The 26653-nt window shown below is 38.5% G+C and overlaps 1 protein-coding gene across 6 annotated transcripts in view; it reads left to right on the top strand.

Moving 5' to 3' along the window:
- LOC112462028 (Down syndrome cell adhesion molecule-like protein Dscam2) overlaps positions 1-26653 on the top strand; it is a 98818-nt gene that overhangs the window by 49545 nt on the left and 22620 nt on the right. For all 6 annotated transcript variants that reach the window (XR_003041615.1, XM_025027541.1, XM_025027537.1 and 3 more), the window contains exons 3-4: positions 23839-24025; positions 24296-24438. Coding sequence is in view for 5 of the 6 variants with exons in the window: in XM_025027541.1 (XP_024883309.1) it covers positions 23839-24025; positions 24296-24438 (330 nt within the window). In the remaining variant the exon portion in view is untranslated. The remainder of the gene's footprint in view (positions 1-23838; positions 24026-24295; positions 24439-26653) is intronic.

The following is a 26653-nucleotide window of genomic DNA, read 5'->3' on the forward strand; positions in this document are numbered from 1 at the left end:
TCAATAATCATTTCACGAATTGTTCAATGAATTGTTCAATTGTGACAAAACTGTTTCTCATGTTCCATTTAATAATAGATATAGATGGAAGAGAAATGTAATACTTTTATGTCATATCGTGAGCAAAAATGGAAACTTCGTATTATTTTTCAAAACTTGAATTAAATTTTCGGAAGATACAATATCGATACGATCAGTAGGTCGGTGACGCAAAAACTGGCGATATCATATCTCTGAACGAGCTTCCGAATGGGTCTTCGAATTGACTCGCTGTCGCATTTCTACTCTCCAGGCACACGGGTGTGCAAAGGACAGAATAAAATTCGTGGTCTCCATCGAGGCGAGAACGTTTGGGGAAAGTGACTTCGATTTGACGCTTCGTGAACTTGCAGAATAACCCGGCCCTTGCCTGGGGCCGCGGCCGTGGAGAGAAAGGCGAAAAAACGCGTCCATTCGCGGCGAGCATTTACGTGCGCGCCCCACGTAGCCCCACGGTCGATGACCACGTGGAAGGTAGAAGCGAGGACGAATACGAGAGCAGGAGCAGGAAAAACAGAGGAAAAAAGAAAGGAGTACGTTTGGTTTGGCAGTGGGTGGTGGGCGTCGAACTCGGGACATCGCGCGCGGATGACGAGTAATCGATCACGAACACTCTGCCAACACTACGTGGCGAAGAGCACGGCGGTTCTCATTCAACCCGAAGCGGGAGAAATTTTCTCTCCCTCGGCCTCGGCGAAACGTCGATCTGCCGTTTTCGAAAGTGTGTAGCCGCGTGTATGAAACCGCGAAAGATGGAGCACACGATGAACGCGACGGGAAGGATCTGGGCGATTAGTCTGACACCTCGGAAAAACGTGTTAGAAATCGTCGGAGTGACTTGTCTCGTGCTGTAATACGTCTTCCGCCGCCACCGTTGATAATAGACGGAGATGCGTCGATCTCCGACACATCGGGAATTAGTTTCGAATGAAATTCGATACCTGTCGGTAGGAGGAACTCGCGAAGGAGAGCCGGCCATCGGAAGCTGTCGTCGCGCAAATCCCCGAGCATAGCTGAGAGCCATGCGCCGGAGATATTTGCGGACGAGTTCGTAATGCTTTCACGAAAAATACAGAAACCCCCGGCTGGCAACCCGTCCCCCCTCGCACCCGGTTACCCCGGCCGTCCCTGTATCGATTTCTGTCCGATGGAGTATCGCGATACTCGCCCTCTCACCACCTCTCGCGCTCCTCTCCATCCCCGATCGCCTCTCTTTGTGACTCGTCCTCTTCGTCCCCCTTCCGCCGTCCTCCATCGGTCCCCCACACTCAATCCCTCTCTCGCTTCCTCTCGCGTCCGCGTGTCCCTGTATCTGTATCGCGATTTTCAATACCGTGCCGGGTGCCCGCACGTGAAGCGAAGGTGGACGTCCAGGCGGAGATAGATCATTACTTTGACGAGTTTCTTTTCCGACCTTACACATTTGTGCAAGCTAATAGCGGCTTCTTAATCCTAAACTATACGATTTCGTAATAGAAATTCGTAACGACAAAACGAAAAAAAAAGAAATGATTAGAAAACACTTAATATAGACAGCGTAGAAAAATAGTTTAAGTCGAGTTAGTGCATAAAGCGCTTATTTCAGACAATTTTTATTTGAAAAATACGAGATATGCGTGAATGACTGTTGTTGGTAATCTCACGTAAATGCGAGTTAATCTCGTGCAATCGTTACAGACTAGCTATACGCACTGAAATGATAATGTAAAATCGACGCAGCATGACTAAAATCCAGAGAGAGAGAGAGACCAAGAGAGATCACGTAAAAGTACATAACAATACGTGCACGTAAATGTGGAGAACACCTCTCCGCTCACACCTACTCATTTATCACTGCATCCGGAATGGCGCGAATCGTTCGCCGGTTGGATGGAATTATTTATCTCGAAATGAAGGCTACGTATTCGGTGAGCCGGGCAGGATGGATAGGCAGCATGACATGGATGTCCTGATTTTTGTTTTATCGTTGAAAGATACAACGGTCGCTATAACATCCACCGGCTAACACGTTCACTGGGGGTCATCGACGGCCGACCGATATTCCATCGTAATGGATCAAATAAATGGTGATGAATAACAACATAGTTTTGCTTTAGATTGACGTAAAAATGTGTAATATTCTCTTTTCTCTTTTTTTTTTTGTAAATATAGAGAGGCAACTGTTATTGACGGGGGATGTATATCAACGCAAAATCAAATACGAAGGTGGATAAAGTGCAAGTGTATAGTAGCGTTACAGAATAATTTTGTACAAAAATATATGGAGAGTAAATTTTTTCGTGAGAGAAAATATGATTTTGGGTGAAGTCTTTGGAGAAATTATTGATAAGCGGAATGTCATTATATCCGCCGGTGGTCGCAGAGATTGAGTGATATTTTTGACATCACACACAGTTTACACGTCACTGTAACGGGATTGCGCGATCTACCCCACGTATCCAACGATAACTTTATCGCGGCAGTTTATTCTATCGGCACACGAAAATCGTGCCAATGAATATTCCTGACAAAAAGCTCTTATCCATACGCAGCTCTAATGCTTTCGTTTCTATTATCTTTTGGAATCGCTTCTCTCTTTCATATCTCCTCTCCTCTTTTTCTTCATTTCGGGACGCGTGCGTTATACGAGTCCTCGTTACAAAGCGTTGAAGATTAAATTTATCACGAATGTGGAAATCTGATGAAAGACACCGCGGATTACCGTCGTGAATATTATATTAAACCTATTATGCGAAGAGGGGGTTCGCTCCCCCGGGAGGAGGGACTCGTTTCTCTCTAGTACGTGCTAATATTTTTCATGTTATTTATACAACGCTGCTGTCACGCGAATTGAAAAATCGTATATTGGTGTGAAATGTACGCTTCTCCGTGCTTCGGTCGAAAAAAAAAAAACGAGAAATAACACGTCAAATGGTTTCGACGCATCTAGTTACGCCGTAAAAGCGGACGAACCGGGCTGCATTTTGACCATTCGATTTCGACAAAATCGATTTTGGAACAGCAACGGTCGCGCCATCGGCCACCGTGCCACATACCGCGCTTGTGATGTCGGGATTTTAGCGAACCGTGGGGACCGCACAGGGCGCGTTGCCAGGAGCGCTAAAATATATGCTTAATATTTACTCCAGACCGCACGGCGAAACGTATGGCTGCCAGGCATAATAAATTTCATTATTAAGGACACTGACGACCGAATGGCGTTTTCGGTAGAAACATTGGCAGCGAATATTGGTTACGGTGATCGAAAGCATAAGGCGCGGATATGCTAACGAATGTGACCGTTTTTATGTTTATTCTTACGCATGAGTTTCATAGAGTAGTTTATAATTGTATTTGTTCGAAGATAAAGGTGTAACACATGTTATTCGGTTTTAATTATTACATAACCATGAGGTTAAAGAGATTATTTATTAAAAGTCTATAGTGTAGTAATTTATTTACTACCTTTTTACTCTTCAAATAACACAAAGAAATCCAATTATCAATATTCTTTGCGACTGGTCATTTATTGATACGTTTCTATTCTACTCCCGGTCATTTCCGATTCGTATGAACTGAAAAGCGAATTCCTATTTGATCATGGAAATCGATACCAGGGATAATACCACCAATGAGATCACCATCCAATATGGTATGATAATCGAATGATGGAATTGACAAGAACCATGGAAATGGAATTTTGACATTGTAAATATTACTACAGAAGTATCAATATATATTTTCGATCATTCAATTTATAAGGTGCACCGCTATTTGTACACAAAAACCAAGAACGATTGCACAATATTATTATTAGTGTGCACGACTAATTAAATAACAAATCGTAATAATGATATTAATAATAACGAAAATAATAACACAAATAACAAAAATAAAATAGGGGAACGGGGGATAGATATTATTGAAATTCAAATATCCCGCGTATCTATGGCCATTGTTTAAACATTCTAATATGCCCTTCTGCGTATTATCCCTCAACATATGCGGGATACTTGATAATGTCCGGGGCTACCCCCTGTTCCCCTAATCATAGTCATGTTAACTATAAAAGCATTTAATTGAATACGGTTTGTTTCAGAATTGTCACTACTGCAATTTTTGATATTATGTTACAGTATTTTATTTATTTATCTTTGCGTTCCATTCTTATATATCTAATCTTAGAATAAAATTTCTTTTTTCTTATATGTATAATATAATTATATATGTATATGTATTAATTGCACCTTAAGTAATTACTTCATAAAGCTACATTAGTTAGTGTGATATATGCTGCTGTATATGCTTGATATATTCTGCTTTGAACGCGGATATCGGCGTAAACACATGCGCATTAACGTATAATTTGTATAATAGCAGCGGTGATTATATTAAAAGCTTATTTTGCTATAGCACACGTATATCTAATTACTATAAAATAGAAAAGAAGAGAACAGATGGTGTTCAAGAAGATGTGAACTACATAGATGAGAAAATTAGCTTTCATTTAAAAACTCCTCTGATTCGCGCGAGACGTCTCGTATCGATTATTTTCCCGATATAGATACATACGCGGAGGTAATTACCACGAATGGAGCAATGCGCGTATCTTCCGATATCGATCGATATTTATCGGATTACGTCGCATCGCGCTGAAAACTAATTTCACGCGTGGCATTACTATTACGTTGATTCGATTTCGATTTTTCCTTGTCATCTCGCGACGATTCCCCCCCCTCCCCCACACATTCTTTCCTTTCTGTTTTCCAGTACGAATCGCGTTACTCGCATTCATGAGTTTTTGCACACCATTGTTTTAAAGCTTCGGAAAAGCAATATATCTAGTTTGTTAAATTCTCGTTTCGTTTGCGGCAGGGAAATGAATTTTACGAAGCAATTCCGAAACACAGATACTTTTTTTTTCGCGAAAAACAACAAAAAGGACAAATCGACGGGACTCTTTAAAATTAGAACTGTCTGTAATCGAATTAATTTTTCATATGGAAACAGTCAGTCTCTCTCCGTAACTTCAAACATATATACTATTAAGTGAAATTATTAATTCATCGGATGGTTGCGCGATCAATCAACGGACATCTACAAAAATTTTTCAACCATGGCAGATGGATATATTATTTAAGAAACAAAAAATTTTCAATCAAATGGCTTCTGTCTCGACAGTACGGAAGGAATTTAAAGAACTTCGTGGGTTTGGTTCGTATTATAGAGAGGAGGGTTAATAATTTCTAATCCTGAATATCCTGATAGCGCGCGACACATGTATATCAGGACATTTCGCGCGTTACGTGCGTCAACATTTCGCAATTCGAAACACATTTTCCTCGCGATGTATCCGTCATACGTCGTTCTCGTATCTAATCCATCACGGCGCGGCAACCGCGTTAGGCAGCGCGTCGCCACGTCGGCGCAAATGCTCGTTATTGCACGTTAAAGTTCGTTCTGGCTGTCAGCACGACACAACAAACGTGGGCTTGCGAGCCGTGCCGCGCCAACGTGACGACGACAACGGCTACGTGAGCGCGAGCGTCGTCGTCGTGCCAGAAAATTGATAATCGCGGGTGCGATAACCCCGGAGTACGCGCGAAGAAAACATTTGCGAGACAGCCAGACCCGCTCTGGCTCTCTCGACTCGACTCGACGACGTGCGCCGTCGTGTCGCGTCGCATCGCGTCGCCGTCGTTGCTGCTCGCAGAAATATGTAGACGTGTTCGCTCTCTGAATGATAAAGCCTATACCACGTGAATCCGAAACGAGCAACGCTTATCGTCGAAAGGGATATTAAATCGGTTCCTTTATCGATGAATCGACGACAGGGATAAATCGCGCTCCTTTATCGTACGGAGAAACTATGTATGTAAAAGATAGTACTTGTTACTGTCTCTATATCTCTTATTTTGTTAACGAAATAATAGATTGTGCACTATTGAATAAATATAAAGAAGATTTTTTACAAACATTTCACGAAATTGTATAAATGGTGTACCTACCACAATTATTATCGCAGAGTTATAAATTGAGTTATAAATTAAAGAATTCAAAGTCCAGTGAAGTCTCATGAGTTATGTAAAATTCTGTACGTAAAAATTTTTTTATCTTTTATTTTTTAAATTAATTTTATTTCATTTTTCTACGAGATCCGGTAATTCGGTATTTCGAAATGCGACGGAACTTGAGTTGCACCGCGCGAACTCTAAGCGCCTTCGTATTTTCGCGCAGACGTGTCACGCAGGATGCTGGTACACCAATACCCAGCAGACATTCTATGCGCGCCGACGAGCTGCAATATCAAGCTACTGGCACAATTCGAATTCCTGCAGTCCGTAACTCAAGAACGCCACTTTTTCTCCCGCTCTGTAAATTGCTAAAGCCGACTACAAACGACATGTTCAAGTGCTTACTGCAAAATACATTCCTATTTCATATAAAAACATATGATATCAAAGTTCTTTTGATATCGATACGCGCAGTAACTGACAAGGAAGAGAATGCAATCGTAAAATAAAATAGATTCGTATCTTTTAATAAATGAACGCCCTTCAAATAGAATAATAAATCGCGTTAAAGATGCCGTTTAAAATTAATGGAAACTATCCGTCTTGAGGAAGATTGATGAAACCGACCGTAAATCTCATTAATGATTTATTCGGTTGTCCGCCCCGCGGAACTCCCTTCGTGCGGCTTGGTCACGTACCGTCGCAACTATTTCGATTCTATTGTGAAGTCGAGTTTCCTAACGTTTCGCAGTTTGTAAGCGTTGTTCGTTCGATGGCGCGTGTGCCGCGACAACAGTCGCATTTCCCGCATACGATTCGCGAATACGTTCCCGTAATGCACGCTCGTGTATAGGTATACAAGGTATGTGCGTGTGTACACGTGATGCGGAGCGTAGTCGCGCCACGTTATCTTCCGAATGCACGTGTCGCGACCGTGGAAGTGCTTTGGCAAGGTAACGCAATAACGTTCGATTATTGGTAGTCACGGATGCGGGGGCAGAGAGATATGGCCACGGGAGAGGGCGTACGGCGGGAGAGTGGTATCGGTGGTCCAATGGTCGTATATCAAAGCTCTAACGGGAACGCGTTTTGCCGCTTTCCGATTCTCCGGTCGTTCTTCCCGGGCTCTTTGCCTTTCGGCGCTCGGCGCAAGCTGGTCGGTATCAAAAGCTCGCGGCGCGCTCCGAAAACTCCCGGCCGCTCTCAAATACCGCGCGAGAACGCCTATATATATGCTCCTTACTCTGGAGAAATGGGTACGTGGGAAAAGACGCGACTTGCCGATATCAATAATCACGCAATCCTTCAAACGCGAACGTCCGTTCCGCCGCTGTCCCGGCTGCGAAATTCCATCCCGTTCGCGCCTCGCGGTGCGTTAATGTATGACAGATAAGATTGAATACGTTGGCGAGCCAAGTATCTATGCTCCGCCTTTTTGTAATTTTCCGTAATTTTGTATCTCTCGAAATAGAAGACATTTATAAATTATATCTCTTAGCTTTTAGAGTGTTTCTTACGCTTACAATTAAATTTATAATCTTTAATTGAATTTCGAGTCAAAAAGAATCTGAGAATAATTCATATTTTAATTAGAAACCAACTGAAAATAGAATGAGTATTTCTGTGAAATTTGACACCAAAGTATTATGCATGACAGCAACGACTATTGTGAAGCACACCGAGCGTACGTTAAATACATAATGAGCTAGTTATTGAATTTCACGATATTTTAATGGTTTTTATTTCAGTATAATGGCAAGTTATTAATAAATCGGAATATAGAATAGGCTATGAAGAATAAAATTGGTTTTATAATAACTATAATGAGCATAATTAAAAATCAACGTATCTTTTATTTTATAAACTAATTGAAATATGTGATATATAACAGTAAAATCTCATCTTTTATTTGCATATTAGACAAAATTTCTAAAAATATTTTTTATGTGCTATTTAATCATGAAAGCTTATTTAAAAAAATCACATACAAACTTTAGATTCTGTTCAAAAAATATTTAGAAAGCTCAAAATAAAATAATGCAACTGAATTAATAATTTTTCTCTAATCTTGAATAGATAATTTAGCATCCAGAAAGATGTAAACACAGAAAAAAATTAAATAAAAACTTTACATATGTCGTAAAAGTTATATTACATGATAATATAAGTTACATTAAAGATTTTATTAATTATTAATTAAAATGCCGAAATAATATTAGTATGCCATGTTTTATGTTTTCAATTTTCTGAAAATCTTTTTATTTCAGATGCGTATATATACACATCCTTATATGCAAAATAAATCGGATTGTACAGGTATATTCCAATATTAAATATTCATTATGCTTATTAGCCTGTTAGTTTTTTTTAGCTATCATTGCCTTATCTATTTTAAGGCAATGGATCATGAGATATCATATCTATCAATCTTATTCTTACGCTGCAAACTTGATATATACATCTACATTCATCTTATATATTTTATAGATCCATTACCTAAAATTAAAACAAAAGATAATATATCTCACTCACCGATACGATGCGTAGCAATGCATGGAATTGGAGACCATGTTACGCTTTGAGCTGTAAAATACAATAATTATACTTAAATTAAAAAGGCCCACGAAATTTACAAAAATAATTGTTACGTTGAACAATTATAAACAATTATTTCTACAATTAATAACTAAAGTAATAAATTTTACCCACCCATAGTCGCTTTGCTATTGCTTGATGCCTTTCAGGCTTTCTCCCGCTCTCAGATTTCTATGCCGGGTCGCAAAACATTTACTCACGAAAACACGGTCAATTATTGTCGCGCACTAATACTAATGAACAAAATATGATGTTTGCGCGACGTTTTAATCAGCACTTTTGATTTCAATCACGCGCGACGCGCATTTACTTCATTGTGACAGAAGAATAACGCGAGCAAAGTACGATTGCACGAAGCTACACTGTTGAATTGTTTAAATTATAGCTTTTTAAGTCGCTTGTCTTAATTGATGTGTATACACGAAGTTTATTACAGGAATTAATTAAATGCGCGAATTGTTTATTGCTAACTATTTGTAGAGAAAAACGTTTTCTCTAAGCACTTGAGATCTCCTTCGTTTCGAAAAAGATGACGTGACAATAAAATATGCTGTTTATCAGCTTGGAGTCTCCGTTGTGCAAATGTAAATAAAATGAGAAAAGAATATTCGCTGAGTTGAGGATTAAACTGATGAAAAATAGGTATTTCGAATTTAAGCAGCATCAAAAAGATCGCTATAGTGACTATTATAAAACAACAATTTATAATTTCATTCTCTATCAATTTTTACTTACTAAACGTGCAAGATACGCGAAGAATCTTTAAGCAAGAGAATTATAATCTTGCGGGTTATTAACCGTAAAATGTTAATAGGAAATGATCACGCTTCGACGCGATTGCGTTTCAATACGTAGGGTGGCTCGCACACTACCTCTTCGATCGAGTGTCGGTCGACGAATGTTAGCGCGGTGACCTTTCGTAAACAGACTTGTCAAACGCCGTGACAAGTATCAAGACCAGGCCAAGGCGCGTCAACAGAATTATCTATAGGAATGAGATCAAGTTCAATTATTGTGTTATAAATAATAAATTAAAGAAAAATATTTAACCCGTACCACGAAAGAAATCTTATTTATTTTATGCAACATATAATTGTTGCGACTTATTTGTACAATGAAATTGTATTAATATAGTTGCAATTGATAAAATTGCAATTAAATACCAATACTTTTTTTAAATTATATTTATTTAATAATATGGCTTTTATTACAGATTACAGTTATTGACAATAATTATACTTCACACGAGTATGTACTTAAAAATCCGAGTCAATTTCAATAATCAAGTTTCAATTTCTAGGATTCGAGTAATATTCATAAAAAATAATATTTCATACATATTGTACTTGCAAAGTAATTGATCTCGACTAGTTAGTTTCGAATTTTAGAATAACTATCTGTAGGAATGTATACTATAAGTAATTTCTATTGCAAAAAAATCAAATTTTTTAGAAGTAGTACTCGAACTCTAAGAAAGAGGTTTAAAAAACGTATAAATATATAAATATTTTAAGTAATTTTTATTCTATATTTTTAATCATATTTTATTATATTTAATTTCAATGATTAATAATCTAATATTCGTAATTAACAAAAAATAATAATTCTTACTTTATATACGAACGATTTGATTCGAAGGAACGTAAAACTAGTAAAGTACCTACTCATGAAAGATTCGAACATGTTTGATCCAAGTTCGAGTCCACTTGAAAATACTGCTTTTATTTTTCGAAGTAATTATAGACAGTTCAAAACTACGCCAATGGATTCAAACCTACTTGTAAGATACTTAATCCCATCGTTAGTAGCGGCGTACGGTACTTAGTGTCACAGCAGAATAGTTCATGCCGCCCAACATATTGAAGTGTAATCAAGTCGGAACTAAGTAAGCGCTATCATTACAAACTTTTTACGGTTAATTATTCGCCCAATTATAATCAGCTCTCGCGCTTAAAGATTTGTAAGTGGCAAGTATAGAGACAATGACTATTTATTATCGAAATATTCAATACTTTACAAGACAAAATTATGTCGAATATATTTTGTTTTAATATCTTGCGTTTAGAATTAATTTCTGCAAATAAATTAAATATTAGTGTCGCCTAAAATAACGATTAACCTCTCGTTTAATGGAGAAAGCGTTTTAGAATAAAAGTATTATTTGTTTGAATTTATTGCAAACAACTTGGTATATAAGTTGATATATTATATTATATAATATACATATTATTAATAGCAAATTTTAATGCAAATTTTATTATTTAATGCTTTTATTTAATGACACTTTAGTTGATTTGTGACTCCATTATATAGGCATATATATAAGTATATATTTTTTTAATTATTGAAACTATTATTTAAAGAACACCTTCGTTTTGATTGAAAAACTATTTATGTGTAAATTAATTTAATTCTTATAACTTCTAAATTTTTGTATAGAATAAAGAATAAAATTGTATGGTTTTAATAAATCCAAAAATTAGATTAAATTGTTGCTAAAACTATTGCAATCCAATTTAATGCTTTTTATCAATAATATCCTATTTAAAAAAAATATAAAATAAATAAATAAATAAACATTTTTAAAAATAAAATTATATTTGTGTAAGTTGAGCAAAAAGTAACTTATGACAAAATGCAAAAAATCTGAAAAATGATAAAAAAATAATTTCTGCTGAGAATTCATAAATCGAAGCAATGACTTATCAAATATTTCACGTGATTTATTTGTTTGAAGTAGAAATTGGTAAAAAATGGGAATTATTAAAATATTGTTTTGTAATTTTACGAGTGATAATTATCTTCTTAATAATGCTTGAATTCAAATATATCTCGTGTCGCGCTTTGAATTTTTAGTTAAACCTTTTTAGGGACATTATTATAAAATAAAGAAGCAAAAAAATATTTTAATATCACGTGATTCCAAGTGATATATTGCGTTTACTATCATATGAGATTTCTCTTTTTTTCTTGTTGAGAGAGATTCAATGGCGAATATTTATTTTATAACTGTAAAACTAATCTAAAACTAAAGATACACGTATGTACCAGTGTTTCTAAAGAGGTTAAATGTAATTTATCTACCATTTTGCGATTGATATTGCGCAAAATAATATACGAATCACCCGGGTCGAGTTATTAAAATAACGGGAAACCGTGCTAGATCGATCGTATTGATAATTAATTTGATATAAAAGGAACAGAATATTTAATATTTATTTCGATGAATATTTCGTTAAAAGCTAGACTGGCTGGCATTTCGGCCTTTGTATTTGTGTGATACAAGGCTGTCGCGAGGTGTGTTATCGTTCGCGCAGCCGAGACTCGAACGAACAATTCAGGATAAGCACGAATCACTCCATGTGTCATCGCATTAAAACTCGAAACAATAATTCTTTTAAAGAACATCTAATATTAATTAACTTCCGCAATTAACATGTATTAAAATGACTGTGATTTATCAAAACGTGATATTTTGCGATTTGTTTATTTTACTCGAAACAACAAAGAATAAGAATTACGAATTATTATATTACATTGCGATATTTACGACAATAATTATTGGAATTATTTTTTGTGCATCCTGCAACGTGCCTCGAATTTTTCGTCGAGTCCAATGTAATTTGCTTACTGTTCTCTCAAGTCGGAAACTCGGAGTAACGCACCAGTCGTCGTACACGTAATTGAAGTTAATTTAAAATGCGCGTCGCGTGCGATTAACGCCAGTAGTGTCGTGCAAAGTGCCAGGCGATTATCCTATTTCGGCGATTAGTACGTGCGATCGTAATTAACCGTGTTTTCGCGAGTTAAGTATTTTGTGAGTGCAAGAAGAAAGAGACCTGGGAGACATCGGGCAACGGTGGAGCTATTGTGGGAGTAAATTATTATTTGCTGCTTCTGACAATTCGCTGAGTACATTACTAAACTCTCGGTTGATCTCAAAACAAAATAATTAATTAAACAGTATGTGTCTCGAGATGTGAAAATTTTCATATGAGATTCCGCGTAACGGCTATAAATACAGGCGTCAAAACATGTTGGCATTTTGGAACTAGCTTAGTAAGCATTGCTGCGCCAGAATTCCGTTAAAGATGTGTAGCGAGACGACGGTGTCGATTTCACCGACGAAGTTTATCGGTAAACCGAAGTTCACTGCTAATTTCTCGTCCCGCCACACCTCAAAGTGCGCTTTAATTGCGTTAGACGGGAAGTAAATTACATTAGATTGTCAGCCCTCGAGGATATAAGATCCCGATGCTGGCGGCTGATTGCAGCTTTCGTGTGCTTAGCTGCTGACGTTCAACTTCATTTTCCGTAAAGTGGATTGAGAAATAAGATCCGCGATTAATTAAGGATGTACAGGCGAACTCTTGTTCAGATATCCTCCAATGCGATTATATGCTAATGACCGAAGTGGATAAACTAAAATAAAAATATAAAAAAAGAAGTATTACGTGAGTGAAATAGGATGTAGATTGCTCGACATTAAATCCGATATAACTAGGACTTCCAATCCTTCATAAGTTCAGATGATCGGTTCTGACAATAGAAAAAAGTTATTGGAATAAAGTTATTTGTATTATATAGATACTTTTCGTAGAATGAAACTGTTGAAAATATACGTAATATGTACGTACGTATTTAACCCTCGAAAGCCACACTGGAGTCTCAGGGACCTCAACAAAATTTTGAAACTATACGTTTGGAACTATCATTTATATTTTTTAATGCATATCTTTTAGGAGTAATTTCTTTAAAATAAATTCTGAGACTACCATCATGATTCTCAGAACATTTACGATCGATTGAAAAAAAGGAACATTACAATACGTTTATTTTTTCGAAACTTATGAGCGAAAAATGACTGAGGTCCTCCAGACCCGAGTGTGACTTACACGTATGCAAAAACAAAATATATATATAATATATATATTATAAGTGTGGTCTGCGAGGATTAAGTATCTCAGAAATGACAATATTCCATGTCTCATTGTTGATATAATATTATATAACATTATTCATGTGCTGTTTGCATTTTCAATAAAGCTGATAGTAATGCGCATACCTAAACCCGTAACAACCTATAATCACGGTACACTCATAAACGGCAAGTAAATAATGCATATGTAAAACCGTTAATGCGTGCGTCGAAAAACAGATACATTTCGATTTGAATTTCGCTCTGCGTATGTTATATGCCATAAATATGTGATGTTTGTGCGCAGTTAATATTCCATTTGTATACACACGTTTTTCCTATCCTTCCCAAATCCCTGCTACATGCCATTTCAAATAATCAATCATATATTAACGGCATAATTGCGTTTAGAGTAAGCCTATACGCGTTAAAAGCACTGCCGATTTAACCGGAAAGACAAAACGGGGAGCATGTACGCGGATCCCGTGGAGTAATATTAAAATTTAAAATCTCATATGTTTGTCTTGCGAAAGTAGAGCGAAGTAGCACTTTCCACCGGGAGTCCGCCGCGTATTTCAATTTCGCAGACAGCGAACGTATCAAATAAATCTCAAATTCTCGCGTTCGAGGACCCTAGAGCAATAGAGTACACTTTTCTTGCTTATCGATGCATATACGCGAGCGTGCGTCGACATGTTGGGAAATCGGGTCAAAAACAATTTGACTATCCCCTCGAACGTGTTATGACGCCACTTGAAAACGCTTTGAAATTGATGCCTATATTCTTCGCTATGTCACGTACGGTTATGGAATCCTAATTCGATGTCATGTATTTTTCTTACATTTATGGTCGTACGACTCAATTGTGAGATAACTGAAGGCTTATGCCGAAGAAAAATGCGTTTAAAAAGTTTAGTCTCAAAAACTCTACCAGCAATCCCATCGCATGCTATATTCATATAATATTCAACATGAAACTAAATAAAACGCGGAAAACAATTTTTCTGAAATTTTATTTTAAAGTAAATATTTGTGACCTACGAAATGTGATCCACCTGACACTTGTCGCTTTTTTACATTTTTATGAGTTCAAATTAAGATCGAATAAATTAATCAAATCGCATTTTCGTCTTTGATGTCTCACGTTGCTAAATATTTTTTACATCATTCAAGAGAGTATTAAAATACTTTACAAAAAAAATGAACAGACTTTCTCGGCTTTATAATCACTATAAAAACACGTTTGAACATTGCAATTATCATATTAGCATAAAGAATTTAAGCTAACCACTTCGTATTAGTATATACGTTCGAAGACTTTTTTGCCGCAGGGAAGAGGATAGATAAATTTGGGGATGGACGATCAGTCGATGAGGGGGGGGGGGGTCGCGGGGAGAAGAGGGAACGAAGGATGATGGAGAGAGTCGCATGGGGCAACGGCATAATCGGCTTACACTATAACAGCCTGACGAGCGCGTGAACGGACGAGCGGATTTGATCCCAAAAGCCCCAATACCTCGAAAGCTTCGATATAACCCTTTTCTCTTCTGCTCGCACGCCGCTCTGCTCGACTTCGCAAACGAATGAAACGGAACACTGGCAAATTTGTTTGAGTCTCACGAACGAGGCTGTCGGCAGCGAGCCACGCAACGAGATGCTATGCGCGAGGTAATTAATTGAACTATCGTTAATACGGTATTATTACTTTCCACTAGAAACGTCAGGCTTGATATTTCCAAGATGGAAATCATCTCGTCTGTTAAAACGAATTTTATCCTCCTTCCGGGAAAACCTCTTTTTCCGCGACAGCATTCCTACTGATTCAGCGCTATCAGTCAAAGCAAATTTTATGCAAAAGCAAATCACAATGCAACAGACGTCCCACTTTATCTTTTACGCATCACATTTCGAAGTTAAACGATTTCATGAAAGAAACATTTTATGACAATAGACGTATATACTTGACACACAATTCAAGTTTATCAAAATGTAACAGAAAACATTTTTTATTGAGGATTAACTATCTAATTTTAAAGAAAACAACTTTACATAATTTAAAAAACTTTAATGCGTTTCACAAAAAATTATTTTTTGTTTAAAGATTTAATTTGTTGAAATTTTAAAGATAATTAAGATATTTTCTTGCCGGAATTACATTTCTCTTGCAATCAGCAAACTTTAGAATTTTAAAATAGAAGCGTTAGTTTTTCCTCGCGCACTCATTTACGTTGCAATCTCTCGTTGCTTCGCTGATGTCAGAGACATCCGCTTTGACTTACAACTGTCAACGCGTGGAAGAATAACGCGACAAGATACCTGGAGAGGCAAAAGGGAAACTGGATATTCTTTTAACATGAGAAAAAAGAGAGAAGAGAAAGAGAGGAAAAGGCAGTAAGTAAAGAGTAAAATTTTTTCTGATTTAATTAGCGAAATGTACGGATTACAAAGAACGCCTATTATAACTTGGCGAGGTGAGTCTCCGATTCAAACTCCTATTGTCGACTATGCACGACAACCCGTCCTCGCTTTCTTTTTCCCCTACCTTACTGTCGATGTAGAGTTGCATTTCGACGTGAGGTCAAAAATAAATTCTGACTGTAGGTACTGTATTCAATGTTTTATACGAGTTAATTAATACTAACCACATCAATCTTTCGAGTTCGGAGCGCTACATCGAATTGTAATGCGTTAGCATAACATTTGCAGAATCTTTTATATTTTAAAAAATTTATAAATGGAGAGGTAAAAACCAGAGTGGTGTAAGTCAAAAAATTTTTAAAAATATTTTTTCGTGTGCATAGATGCAATTTATATATTGTATAGATTGCATCCATGCACGCGAGAAAAAAATTGAAAAAAATTTGACTTACACCACTATGACTTTTACCCCTCCAAATGTACATGAAAATTCCAATATTAATAAAAATACATGAAAAAATGTGACGTTTTTAAAATACATATAAGTTTTAAATTTTATTTAAAACATTGGATAATATAGTTCTGTGATAATCGCATTTCCTTGTATGCACAAAGTCATGTTCTTGTAAAATTCATAGATATTATTTGATCAGGATATTGTTAGCAAAAAATTTCTAATCTATGAGAGTGAACAAGAGTTCGCATTCTCGTCCAGAAGTTCCTGTTCGCATTCTCGTTTACTTTGCTTTTGCTGCTTTCCTGATAAAGCTTATCCAAAGAAGCTCAATGTTGAGAAACACAGCTATACAGAAAAGGCCGAAAGGATTCTCAATCATCAAACGCGATCGAGCGAGTGCAAATACGAGAGCGTGGCCTGAAAACAAAGAGCGAACTGCAATAAAAAAACTTATTAAAGAGGTCTGGGCCGGCGAAGTCCCGGTAAATATTTGACCGGTCTTTAAACCGCCAATCCTCTAAACCATTACGACGAGGCTATATAGCCTTCTCCCAGCTACCCTCTTCTCTTAGCATTTTTTTCCTCTTTTTTTCTCTCCGAGTCTCTTTTACTCCGCTGCTTCTTTATGAGCTCGCATTACGCCTCGTCAAGGCGCAGTTGTATCTTATTTCCTCCTCCGCGTTTATCCTGGGTAATGTCAATTGCGGTTATCATGCAAGGGTAATTATAATTGGAAAAACTCTAGCGTAAAGACGGGTGCGTGTACAGACGCTCAACGAAGATGATTATGCTCGCGCCGTGGAATTTGTAATAATGAGTTAGTAATGAGCAACACGTGCGCGCAAGTAAGAACAATTATTTATTTTTAATCGTTTATAAAAATAAAAAGACAGATTTCACCCTTTTTCGTACAGATTCTGTGGAACGCCTGTACATCAGTTCGCCGGTGTATCCGTCTGTCAAGAGTATAGAAATGATATAAAGAATCCGGGACAGAAAATAGTTTCCACGAGTGAAAACTTGAGATGTAAAACACGTGAGAAACAACCACACGCAAGTCTTTCACGATAAGTACGTTAAATCGAATCGCAGACTAAGCGATTTCGAACTGCGTAATTTTCATGTTGCGCTTGCACACGAGACAATATAGAAACGTCTACCGTATGCCGTGTTCTCCCCCTTTTTCTCTCAATAGTATCGTTTAACGATCTCATTCCGACCCTCGCGTGACACTCGAAACGCGCATACGATCCTGGAACGTTATTTCATCGATGACTTCGAATCTGCATCGGCAGAAAGATATCGCTGTTGTCGAGGGACGCATTGTTTCCGCGGTATCGAAGCACTTATTGTTTCGAGTGGTGTTGTCGTATAAACGCAGAACATTGTTCCTCGTCGTTTATCAAGATTATAGACAGAGGTCGAGGCTCGTTAGTTCTCTCTTTTTGGATTCTTCTTTACGGATTCGTAAGATCTTACAAATATGCTCACCCTGCAGTTGCTTTATCGTGAGATTTTCATCAAACTTGGAGAATATATTCTTTGTGGGATTCAAAACGACCCTTCGTTTGATGGAAACTTTTAATTGGATGTCATCTTTCTCCTCTCTTTCTCTCTCTCTCTCTCTCTCTCTGACTCTCTCGCGACTTCTGACCATTTTACATTAAATATATTTTAGTAAAACAAGAAGTCGAGTTCTCTTAATTCGTAAAACGATCTGTCATTAAGGTTGAGGGCTCTAGAACATCTTTGGTTTCGACATTCACAGCCTCTTCGCCGTTCGTTGGTCGATTAAAACTTCTTCCACTTTGATTTCCTCTGGCGTGTACTGGCAATTTTGCACCAGTTCAAAAACCGGTAATGCCCGATCGCGATAGCCAAGTCCGACGGTAGTCCAAGTGGACGTCGCTGTGCAAACTCGCGTTTTCTCATGAAGTACTACTTGACCAAGTCGGGTGCTTCGAGTTTCGCGGAGTAAACTCCGAGCGGTTGTGCGCCGATAGTGATACAGAAAGTTCTTTGTCGTTCTCTCTGTCTCTCTGCGCTCTCGCTCAGCGTAATACGCCGGCCGATATATCGTCAGCGACGGAAGGGTTCGCCGTGGGTATCAACCGTGCGAGAGAGGGCGAACGACAAGAGTGGCGTAACTCCAGCGACCCAGACCTGCGGACGGTCTCGAGTGTCTTGTCAATATGTATAGTGTCATCGATGTCTCTCTATCGGACGAATCCCCGCGCGATGCATCCCTACGTAATACGCACGGGCGCACTCGCACACGGCCAGGGATCTCCAATCTACAGTTTGCAGCAACAAGAGATCTCTATCTACGCGGTTCACGAATCTCTTATACAAAACGAGGCAATGACGCTACGAGTAAAATTAATTATCTGAATGGTATATATCGATAATCTATTCTATGTTAATTGAATAGATAGATTTGAATAGACTGTCGATTTCATTTGGATAATTTTACTATTTATTTATAAATAATTATTATTTATATATAATAATATACATAAAATAGTAGTTCTTATTATTATGTATAAAATATAAATTATTATATATTGATGATCTCAATTATCTAATTAGCATATTTTCGACAGAATATTATATTGTACAACGCCCATATTATCTTATTCTTCTTTATGTATACTTACATTATAGAATCGTGAAATAAGGTATCCTATAAAGTGTAAGCTTCTGCTTTTTAATTTGATGCTGCTAATATAAGTAAATCCTGTCTGACACTAACGTTCAGAAAGTTTGAGAACCTCTGATGTTGGAGGAAGCGAAGACTATGTAAGCGCATCAAATGAGAATTACCCGTTTGCGCCGTGTCCTCGAATACGGAGGCTATACATATACAGATCGCACTACGGACACTCGGGAACCGTCTTAGATTGCGTGCCAATGCTGCTGAATAATTTTCGTCCTTCATCATATGTGGTCGCGTCCAATCGCAGTCCTGCCGGAGCACGACACGATACGCGAGGCGCGAGTAAAGGAAACGTCGCGTCGTTTCCTCGCGGAGTTACACATCGAAGGTAATAAAACGCGGTGGTAATTACTTGGCCAGACAATCATTAATCTTCATCGTTGTATCGACCGCGTCGGTAAGTTGCCTCTCCTGCGACGCCCCATCGCTGTTAATGAAACAGCGTGATATACCCAAACCGGGATTTTCCAAGATGGAAGTCTGTACGTTTTTTATAAAAAAAATTTTTTTACATTGCTATATAAAACGCGAATAAAAATATTTATTGTAAAAAAACATTTCTTCAATTCAATGTATTAATTTCTTCATTTCTCCAATTCAATTTCTTCATCTCTTCACGATATCTACTTCATAATTTTTAAGAAAGATTCATCTCCTTAACGATCTAAAGAGATCGTCATTAAGATGTATACGCGGTGCAGCTCGTGTATACAGAACTTCTGCTAAATTGGATTAAGACGTTAAGCGCGCCAATGGAACAGCCGCGAATGGAACAGGTTCGCTAAACCGAGATCCTCATAATACCGTGAAAGCCTTTAGCTTTTCTCTCCCCTCGGTGGATATCCACCTATTTGAGAACCGTCAGTAGGCTCGCGACGCATTCACGACAGAAATAAATACGGAGTGAAAAGGGCTCGGGCTCCTTTTCACGAAAGGATATAATTGCCAGAAAAATAAACGATCGCAATGTCTGTTTGCTCACATCTTTCTCCATCGCCTTCCCGCGACAGCAGCGAGGCAGAACTTAGAGTTACCCTCTCGCGCCAGCTACATCCCCCATTCGGTCCATCCTCGTCCGCTTTTATCTCCTCTTTGGCTACCTCCTGTGCATGCTTCACCTACACACCACCACCGTGTCATCGTCATCGTCCTTTCGATCCCTCGCCGTTCATTTCTCGCATTTCTTTTCCGTGCCTGTCGATTCCCAACCACCGTCGTGACTTCGTGGAAAAGCTTATTCGAGTCGTGGGTCAACGAATTCGCAATTACGATCTTTCACGTCGACGTGACTACCTACTCTCACGTCGACTTTGAAATCCTGGCCCCCGTTCCGTCCCCGTCGCGTACGTACAACCGCATCTGCTCCTCGTCTTGCACCGCGATGTAGTTTCTTCGGATTTTCTTAGTAAATTTATCACGAAAGCCGATAAAGCGAGACGTTCAAATGTTGATATTCGTTTAATAATAAAAGATGCAATATACGTAAACGAAAACGATCGATAACGTGACATGAAAGTGGATTTTGCTTATTTATTTCCTTAATCTTCGAAATGAAAGTACGACGTTTGTCACTTTTGCTTTAAAATGCCTACATAATTGATATGCATAGAATTTACGACTCGCAAACTGTAACACGTTTCTACGTTCTGCTGAAATAAATTATGCATTGGCATCAGATTGATTGGCATCAATAGAAATGTAAAATTATATTTTTCATGCATTATTCAATTTTTGAATCACATTCTGAAATCTCTCTCTCCCTCTCTCTAGAAGATAATTTAAAAATATACATATATGTGATGATACATATACGAAGATATTTTGATCCGGCGATCATGTATCGGCTAAAGCATAGCTTGTTTCCGGAATAAGTGCTTTGCACGTTCATCACGTAAGCTTTTCATTCGTGCAATCTTTATTCGTACTCTGACACTTCGAAACGTAGCCGGGAAAAATCCCGGTCTCGATCAAATCGCAAATTGGGTTCACGTTTCAGTGACCGATGAGCAGAAAACGTCCTCGCGGATATAAATGCGCAAGCGCGCCCATATCCACACATGCAAGAGATATCGAAATTCGAAGAAGGAAAAAAGCGATGAGCTTGTGCGCCATCATACACACTTATGGTTCTTTAATACGCTCTGAGATACGGCGACAATGCGATGTAAAGACAATGCGACATATCTCTTCAAAAGCTTCGTCAGCGCCGACGCCCTCTCTTATTTTTGCACGTCTTTCATCTGCATCACGCGTGATGCAAGAGCGTCCGTCCGTTCATAAACGTCGAATATTCACCTCGTGTAAATATTAAATGTCTCCCTCTTAAAAACAATGGCGTGTATAGTGCGAAAAGCTGCTGGAAAATCGTGGAATTGGTAAAGATGGGAGCACGTATAGTATTACAAATAAAATATCACGATATATCGCCAGTAAATATTTTTCCGGTCACGCGTACAGAAAGATGCGATGACTCGACGCCAATGATTCCGCGTTGGGAAGGGTAGCATTAAATGCAACAACCGTATATATATACGCGCGACGATTCGTGCATTATTCGAAAAGAATGAACGCGCAAATAAATGTGCGCGAGCACGCGCGCATACAGACGCGCGTGCGGAAACGACGATGTGGAGTACTGTTCGGCTTTTGCTCTTTGAAAGGCAAGCAAACACGTGGCTACGTGCCCGCCGTCCTTCTTGACAACGTGCAAGAATTTATGCATTCTGGCGCAGTCCGGTAAAGAGGATGAACGGAGGAAAATTTTTGACTTTGTCCTTCCATTCAAAATTTTCTAATATTAGATGAAGTAATTACATTATTTTATATTCGACGATTTTATTTATTTCAGAAAGATAGAGAGAGGGAGGGAAGACGATGAGAAGAATATAAATTTAGGTGATAAGGATACAGATTAATATTTCATAACATAAACTAGCAAATGTTAGAGTTTATTTGAGACCATATAGTGATATCTGAAGTAATTCAATGAGTTGAAATCGACTCTAATCTTAGAATTTTGCTATCATGTCAAGTATTAAAGAGAAAATGGAACAAAATAATCGAATTAACAATTTTAACTATGTTTATATATTTATTGCAAACAAAGTGAATCTTTCTATTTATTTTTACTTACAGTATCTACCAGTTAACTATTTCAAAGCATGTTTTTTCGTTTCTGTACGTTTTTGATTGATCTATGAAAGTTTGAAATTAAAGAACTTTCATCACTCGTAGTATAGAAATAGTCAGAAATCAAGAGAAACTTTGCACATTTTTATGGAATAAAAGTTTTGAAACAGTGATACAAAAGATTATATTTTTAGATGTTATGTGCAAAATAACTCTTCCGACTTTATTTCTAAATACTCCATTTCCATTTGACGAAACTCTACTGTTTTGCAGTAATTTAATTTCGACCTCTTTCTCAATTGCATAGATACATCAGAATCCAAACCACGTCAATCGTATTTTAAACCGCGTTGCCCCTTAGGTCGCGCCGGTCTAAATAATTCATTCCATGAATTATTTCTGTTCCTATTCCCGACTCGCAACGAAAATCAATCTCTTTGATCGCTGTACCCGTCGCGGCACTTTGTCCCGCGCTACGTATCCCTTCGATCATCTCCTAATCGTGCAACATTGCTTATTTCAACAGTCCAACCTCCGCATCTCTCCGTAGATTCGCTTTGTATAAAAACAAAACAAATACTCGTCTTGTTCAACTAGTGCATGACAACAGCGAACATCATATTCTCGGCGAAGCGTTTTGTTTTCCAAATAACCGATGGTCTGCCAACGGGCGTTTATTTTACTTGGATATATCGAGGAAAACCTGCATTATATGTAAACGTAGCTTTCAACGTTCGAGAACGGATTATAGAAGCTCGCGTACGCTGCTTCTTAATCCGGGGATTTCGACTGAAATATTTGGTAGATGCTATCGGGCAGTGATGCGACCGTTCGCTCCAGCGTGCATTTAATCCCGGAGCGAGCATGGTCCCGAATCGATTCGAAATCTAGGTCGAATTCGGCTTAGTGGAATTGATTTCTCCGGTTTCTCGGTTGCGAACAATGTATACGTCGTGGGGTTTAGACCGGCTTCGCGAATCAGGTCGTTCCGCCCGCTTCAACGAGACAAAAGATAAAATTCTATCCGCGGCGCTTACCAACCAACAAATCGAATAATCGTTTCAACATCGAGTTTAATCCACGGGCAAATCCAGATCGGAGCTATCGCTTGACCTGAGGCGGCCCCGCCACGCGAAGAAGAGAGAGGAAAATATTGATTTCTAAACAGTTACGATACAACGTATAACAAGCACTTGGATACAATTTTATTTGCTAAATTGCAAAAGTATATCTATTGTACGCTGTAAAACAGCGATAATGTTCTATAGAATACTCCAGTCATAATCGCGTAAAATCATAAAATCAATTCGTATTTTAACGATCCATCTCGCATCATTCGTTAATTCAGCGTTGTTGAAATTTTAACCGCCACCTAGTTAAGAGCCACGTGATTTCTCATCAGTGTACTTGATAAAAATTAAGTGGACGAAAAACAATATAAGTTAGTCGAGCTAAATTAATCGCGCTTAACCGCTTCTCATTGACCGCACGACGCGATCGTTAAGAGACCGCCGCGCCGCAACAAAATCGGCGTTACAATGTTAAAATGAGCGAATACGCCTTTCATTTTCAGGGTGCAGCGTGAAATTTGCGCTCGGTCAGCAGGGCCCGGTCTTCATCCTGGAGCCGCCGAGCACCCTAGTCTTTTCAAATACCACGGGCTCCCAATTAGGCTGCTCCGCACACGGCAGCCCGACGCCGCATGTCACGTGGATTACCAGCCCGGATCAGAGATCGGTTACAGCAGTTCCGGGGCTCAGGTAAATCACGTTTCGTAAATCACGTTTCTGAATGTCCAACCGCTTCGACCGATCACGTTCGTGGTCATGGCTCACGTTTGCATAAATTTGTCAGGACACTATTCGTTTAAATAAAACCGTAGTACCGCCCTTAAACGTACGCGAAGTGAAAGAACTTGTTTTAAAATCGAGTGTGAAATCCGCCTTATACTTTTCTCGCGGATCTACGCGTCTCTTTTTCTAGCAGTCCCTTATGCGAATCAACACAGAGCTCCTTTCATATTCTTTCAGGCAACTTCTGGGCAACGGTACGCTATACTTTCCGCCGTTCCTGGCTCAGGATTTCAGAGCCGAGGTTCACAATGCCCGATACAGATGCCGAGCGACCAGCTCCGTCGGGACCGTACTTTCACGCGAGGTCACTCTCCGCGCTGGTAAGTTGTCTTATCCACGTCTTATCCTTTCCGAAAGTGAAAGCATAGTCTTGTAGACTTACGTGGAAACTCATCCGGTCAAAAGATTTCAAAATGTTTTATCATACCGGCGGAAATGGCTTGCCGACTCTAAGTGGAAAATGTGGTCGCGCGAATAAGATTCAAACTACCGTGCCACGCTACCGTGTGGATCGACAGTCCGCCAATGTCGCCGATACACACGATAACCATTATTTATCGAAGAAACGTCATTCGCCACGTACGAGATTCGTTGCAATAACGGACTGGCAGTACCGAACATCCCATTACGTCGGAGTGCTACTGCGAGTGCGGAGCCAACACCTCGCATTTTCAACCGAGAGGCTTCGCGCTATCCAAGTAAATACCGATGGGGAAACGGTTGAAAGCCGTTAAATTGTATCGGAGGAAGTTCGATTCGAGTACGTGGGCGAGTCTTCGCCGTTCCGAAAGACCCGTGGAGGGACAAAACTTTGTCCGGGCGGAGCTACGTGAGCCATCATTTAAATGGCTGATTCTAAGCCGATCATTACTACTGGCGGCGGCCGCGCTGAATTCGCCAGCATCCGCCATACATACTGCACGAATCCAATTGGAAAAGAATTCTTCTTTCGTTTTCATTTACTTTTGATCTGAATGACTATCGAGTATACCGGTAATAACATTGTTCAACAAAAAAATGCACAAGAAGGAAGATAATCTGTCGTTTCCCGTAGTTTTTGAACACTGAATACGACCTCGTTTACCAAATTGCTCTATCACGTTAAAATTTTCAGAAATTTGCGAGTTATAAAAAAGTTATAAAAGTTGTAAAAAAAGGGCTATTTTAGGACACTTTGGCATATTATAACTATGATATGTGACGTGTTGGAAAATTGCATTGCAATCAAATGTATGAAATTAAATATGATGTTAACTTTTATTTTTTGAAACTTTCATTTATTCTGTCAATTATATAGGTAGAAAAATATTTAATGTAGGATCTATCAATATCATAAAATCAAAGTCACAACTTTGACGCTATAAACCATATATTAATTATAAAAATATTTTCCTGGAAATGAGAAATCACAGAAAAAAATATAAAAAAATTAGTAATACTCGTAACTGATTTTTGCGTAATATTATTTAAATGATATTTACGTTTTATAGCAGTCTTTCAAATATTGTTTTGATGATAAAAACAAAAGATAAATCGAATAAATCAAATCGCGAAATAATAAATGTATAATATTTACTGACTGCAAAAAAAGCGATGTGCTTATTCGCTTTTTAACCGGTGCATGTAACCTTTTAAATGGGTAAACATTGATCGCTTTCACGAAGCTCTAAGCTTACGTTGCACTTAGGTTGCTTGCTTTCTCAACGGCGTTTTCGTGACGTGTTTTTAACCCTTCAAGTAAAGGCAAAAGTGTCGTCGATTTTGCAAAAATGACTGCTACTATGTAAACCGCAAGAAAAAAGTTTAACATAAAAAATTCAAGCCAAATTACTAATTTTAAAACACGTTTTGGATCTACCTGTCGTCAAGTTAAGACAAAAGAATGAAGTCGTCACATGATATACGACATTCTTGCGCGAAATATCGATAATCTTATAAAACCCAAGAATCCCGCATGTCAAACAATGTGTTTCACCGAGTATTTCAATATACTTTGCGCTCGTTTGTAACAAAACTGGCACGCTTGTCGCATTTCACGGTACATACAAATTCGAAGAAATTGCGAGAATCCAAATACTCTTTGATGCCGGTCCAAAGACGGCTGTCTCTCCTTTCAAAGCCGCTTCACGTGAAGCGACATGGAATGCGCGCTCCAGCCGTCGGAAAACTTTCGTCGGAAAGTTTATCAGGATGATTCGTCTAAAACGGGAAGAAAAATTCGCTTCGCCGCTAGTGGTTTCGGAAACTTTTCCCCAAAGTCACTGGACGATGAAAGAACGTCCCAATCGATACCTCTTTGCCGCGCTGTCCTTGTCCCGCGCGAACCGTCCGCCGATATAAAGCTTCTATCTACTCCCACCAACGAACGCTTTCGTTAAAAGTTCACAGTCCGCCCCGGAGTATAGGCATAAATAATCAAGTCATTCTGCTCGTGCTTTTCGCGAAAACAAGCTTAATATGGTTCCAAAATGATATATGAAGGTCTTTCAAGCATAAATCGGAATTGTTTTTCCAGAATCTCGTTTCTTCGAGAAT

The sequence above is a fragment of the Temnothorax curvispinosus genome, unplaced genomic scaffold (genome assembly GCF_003070985.1).
Source record: "Temnothorax curvispinosus isolate PA1 unplaced genomic scaffold, ASM307098v1 QBEX01011959.1, whole genome shotgun sequence".
Taxonomy (NCBI): Eukaryota; Metazoa; Arthropoda; class Insecta; order Hymenoptera; family Formicidae; genus Temnothorax; species Temnothorax curvispinosus.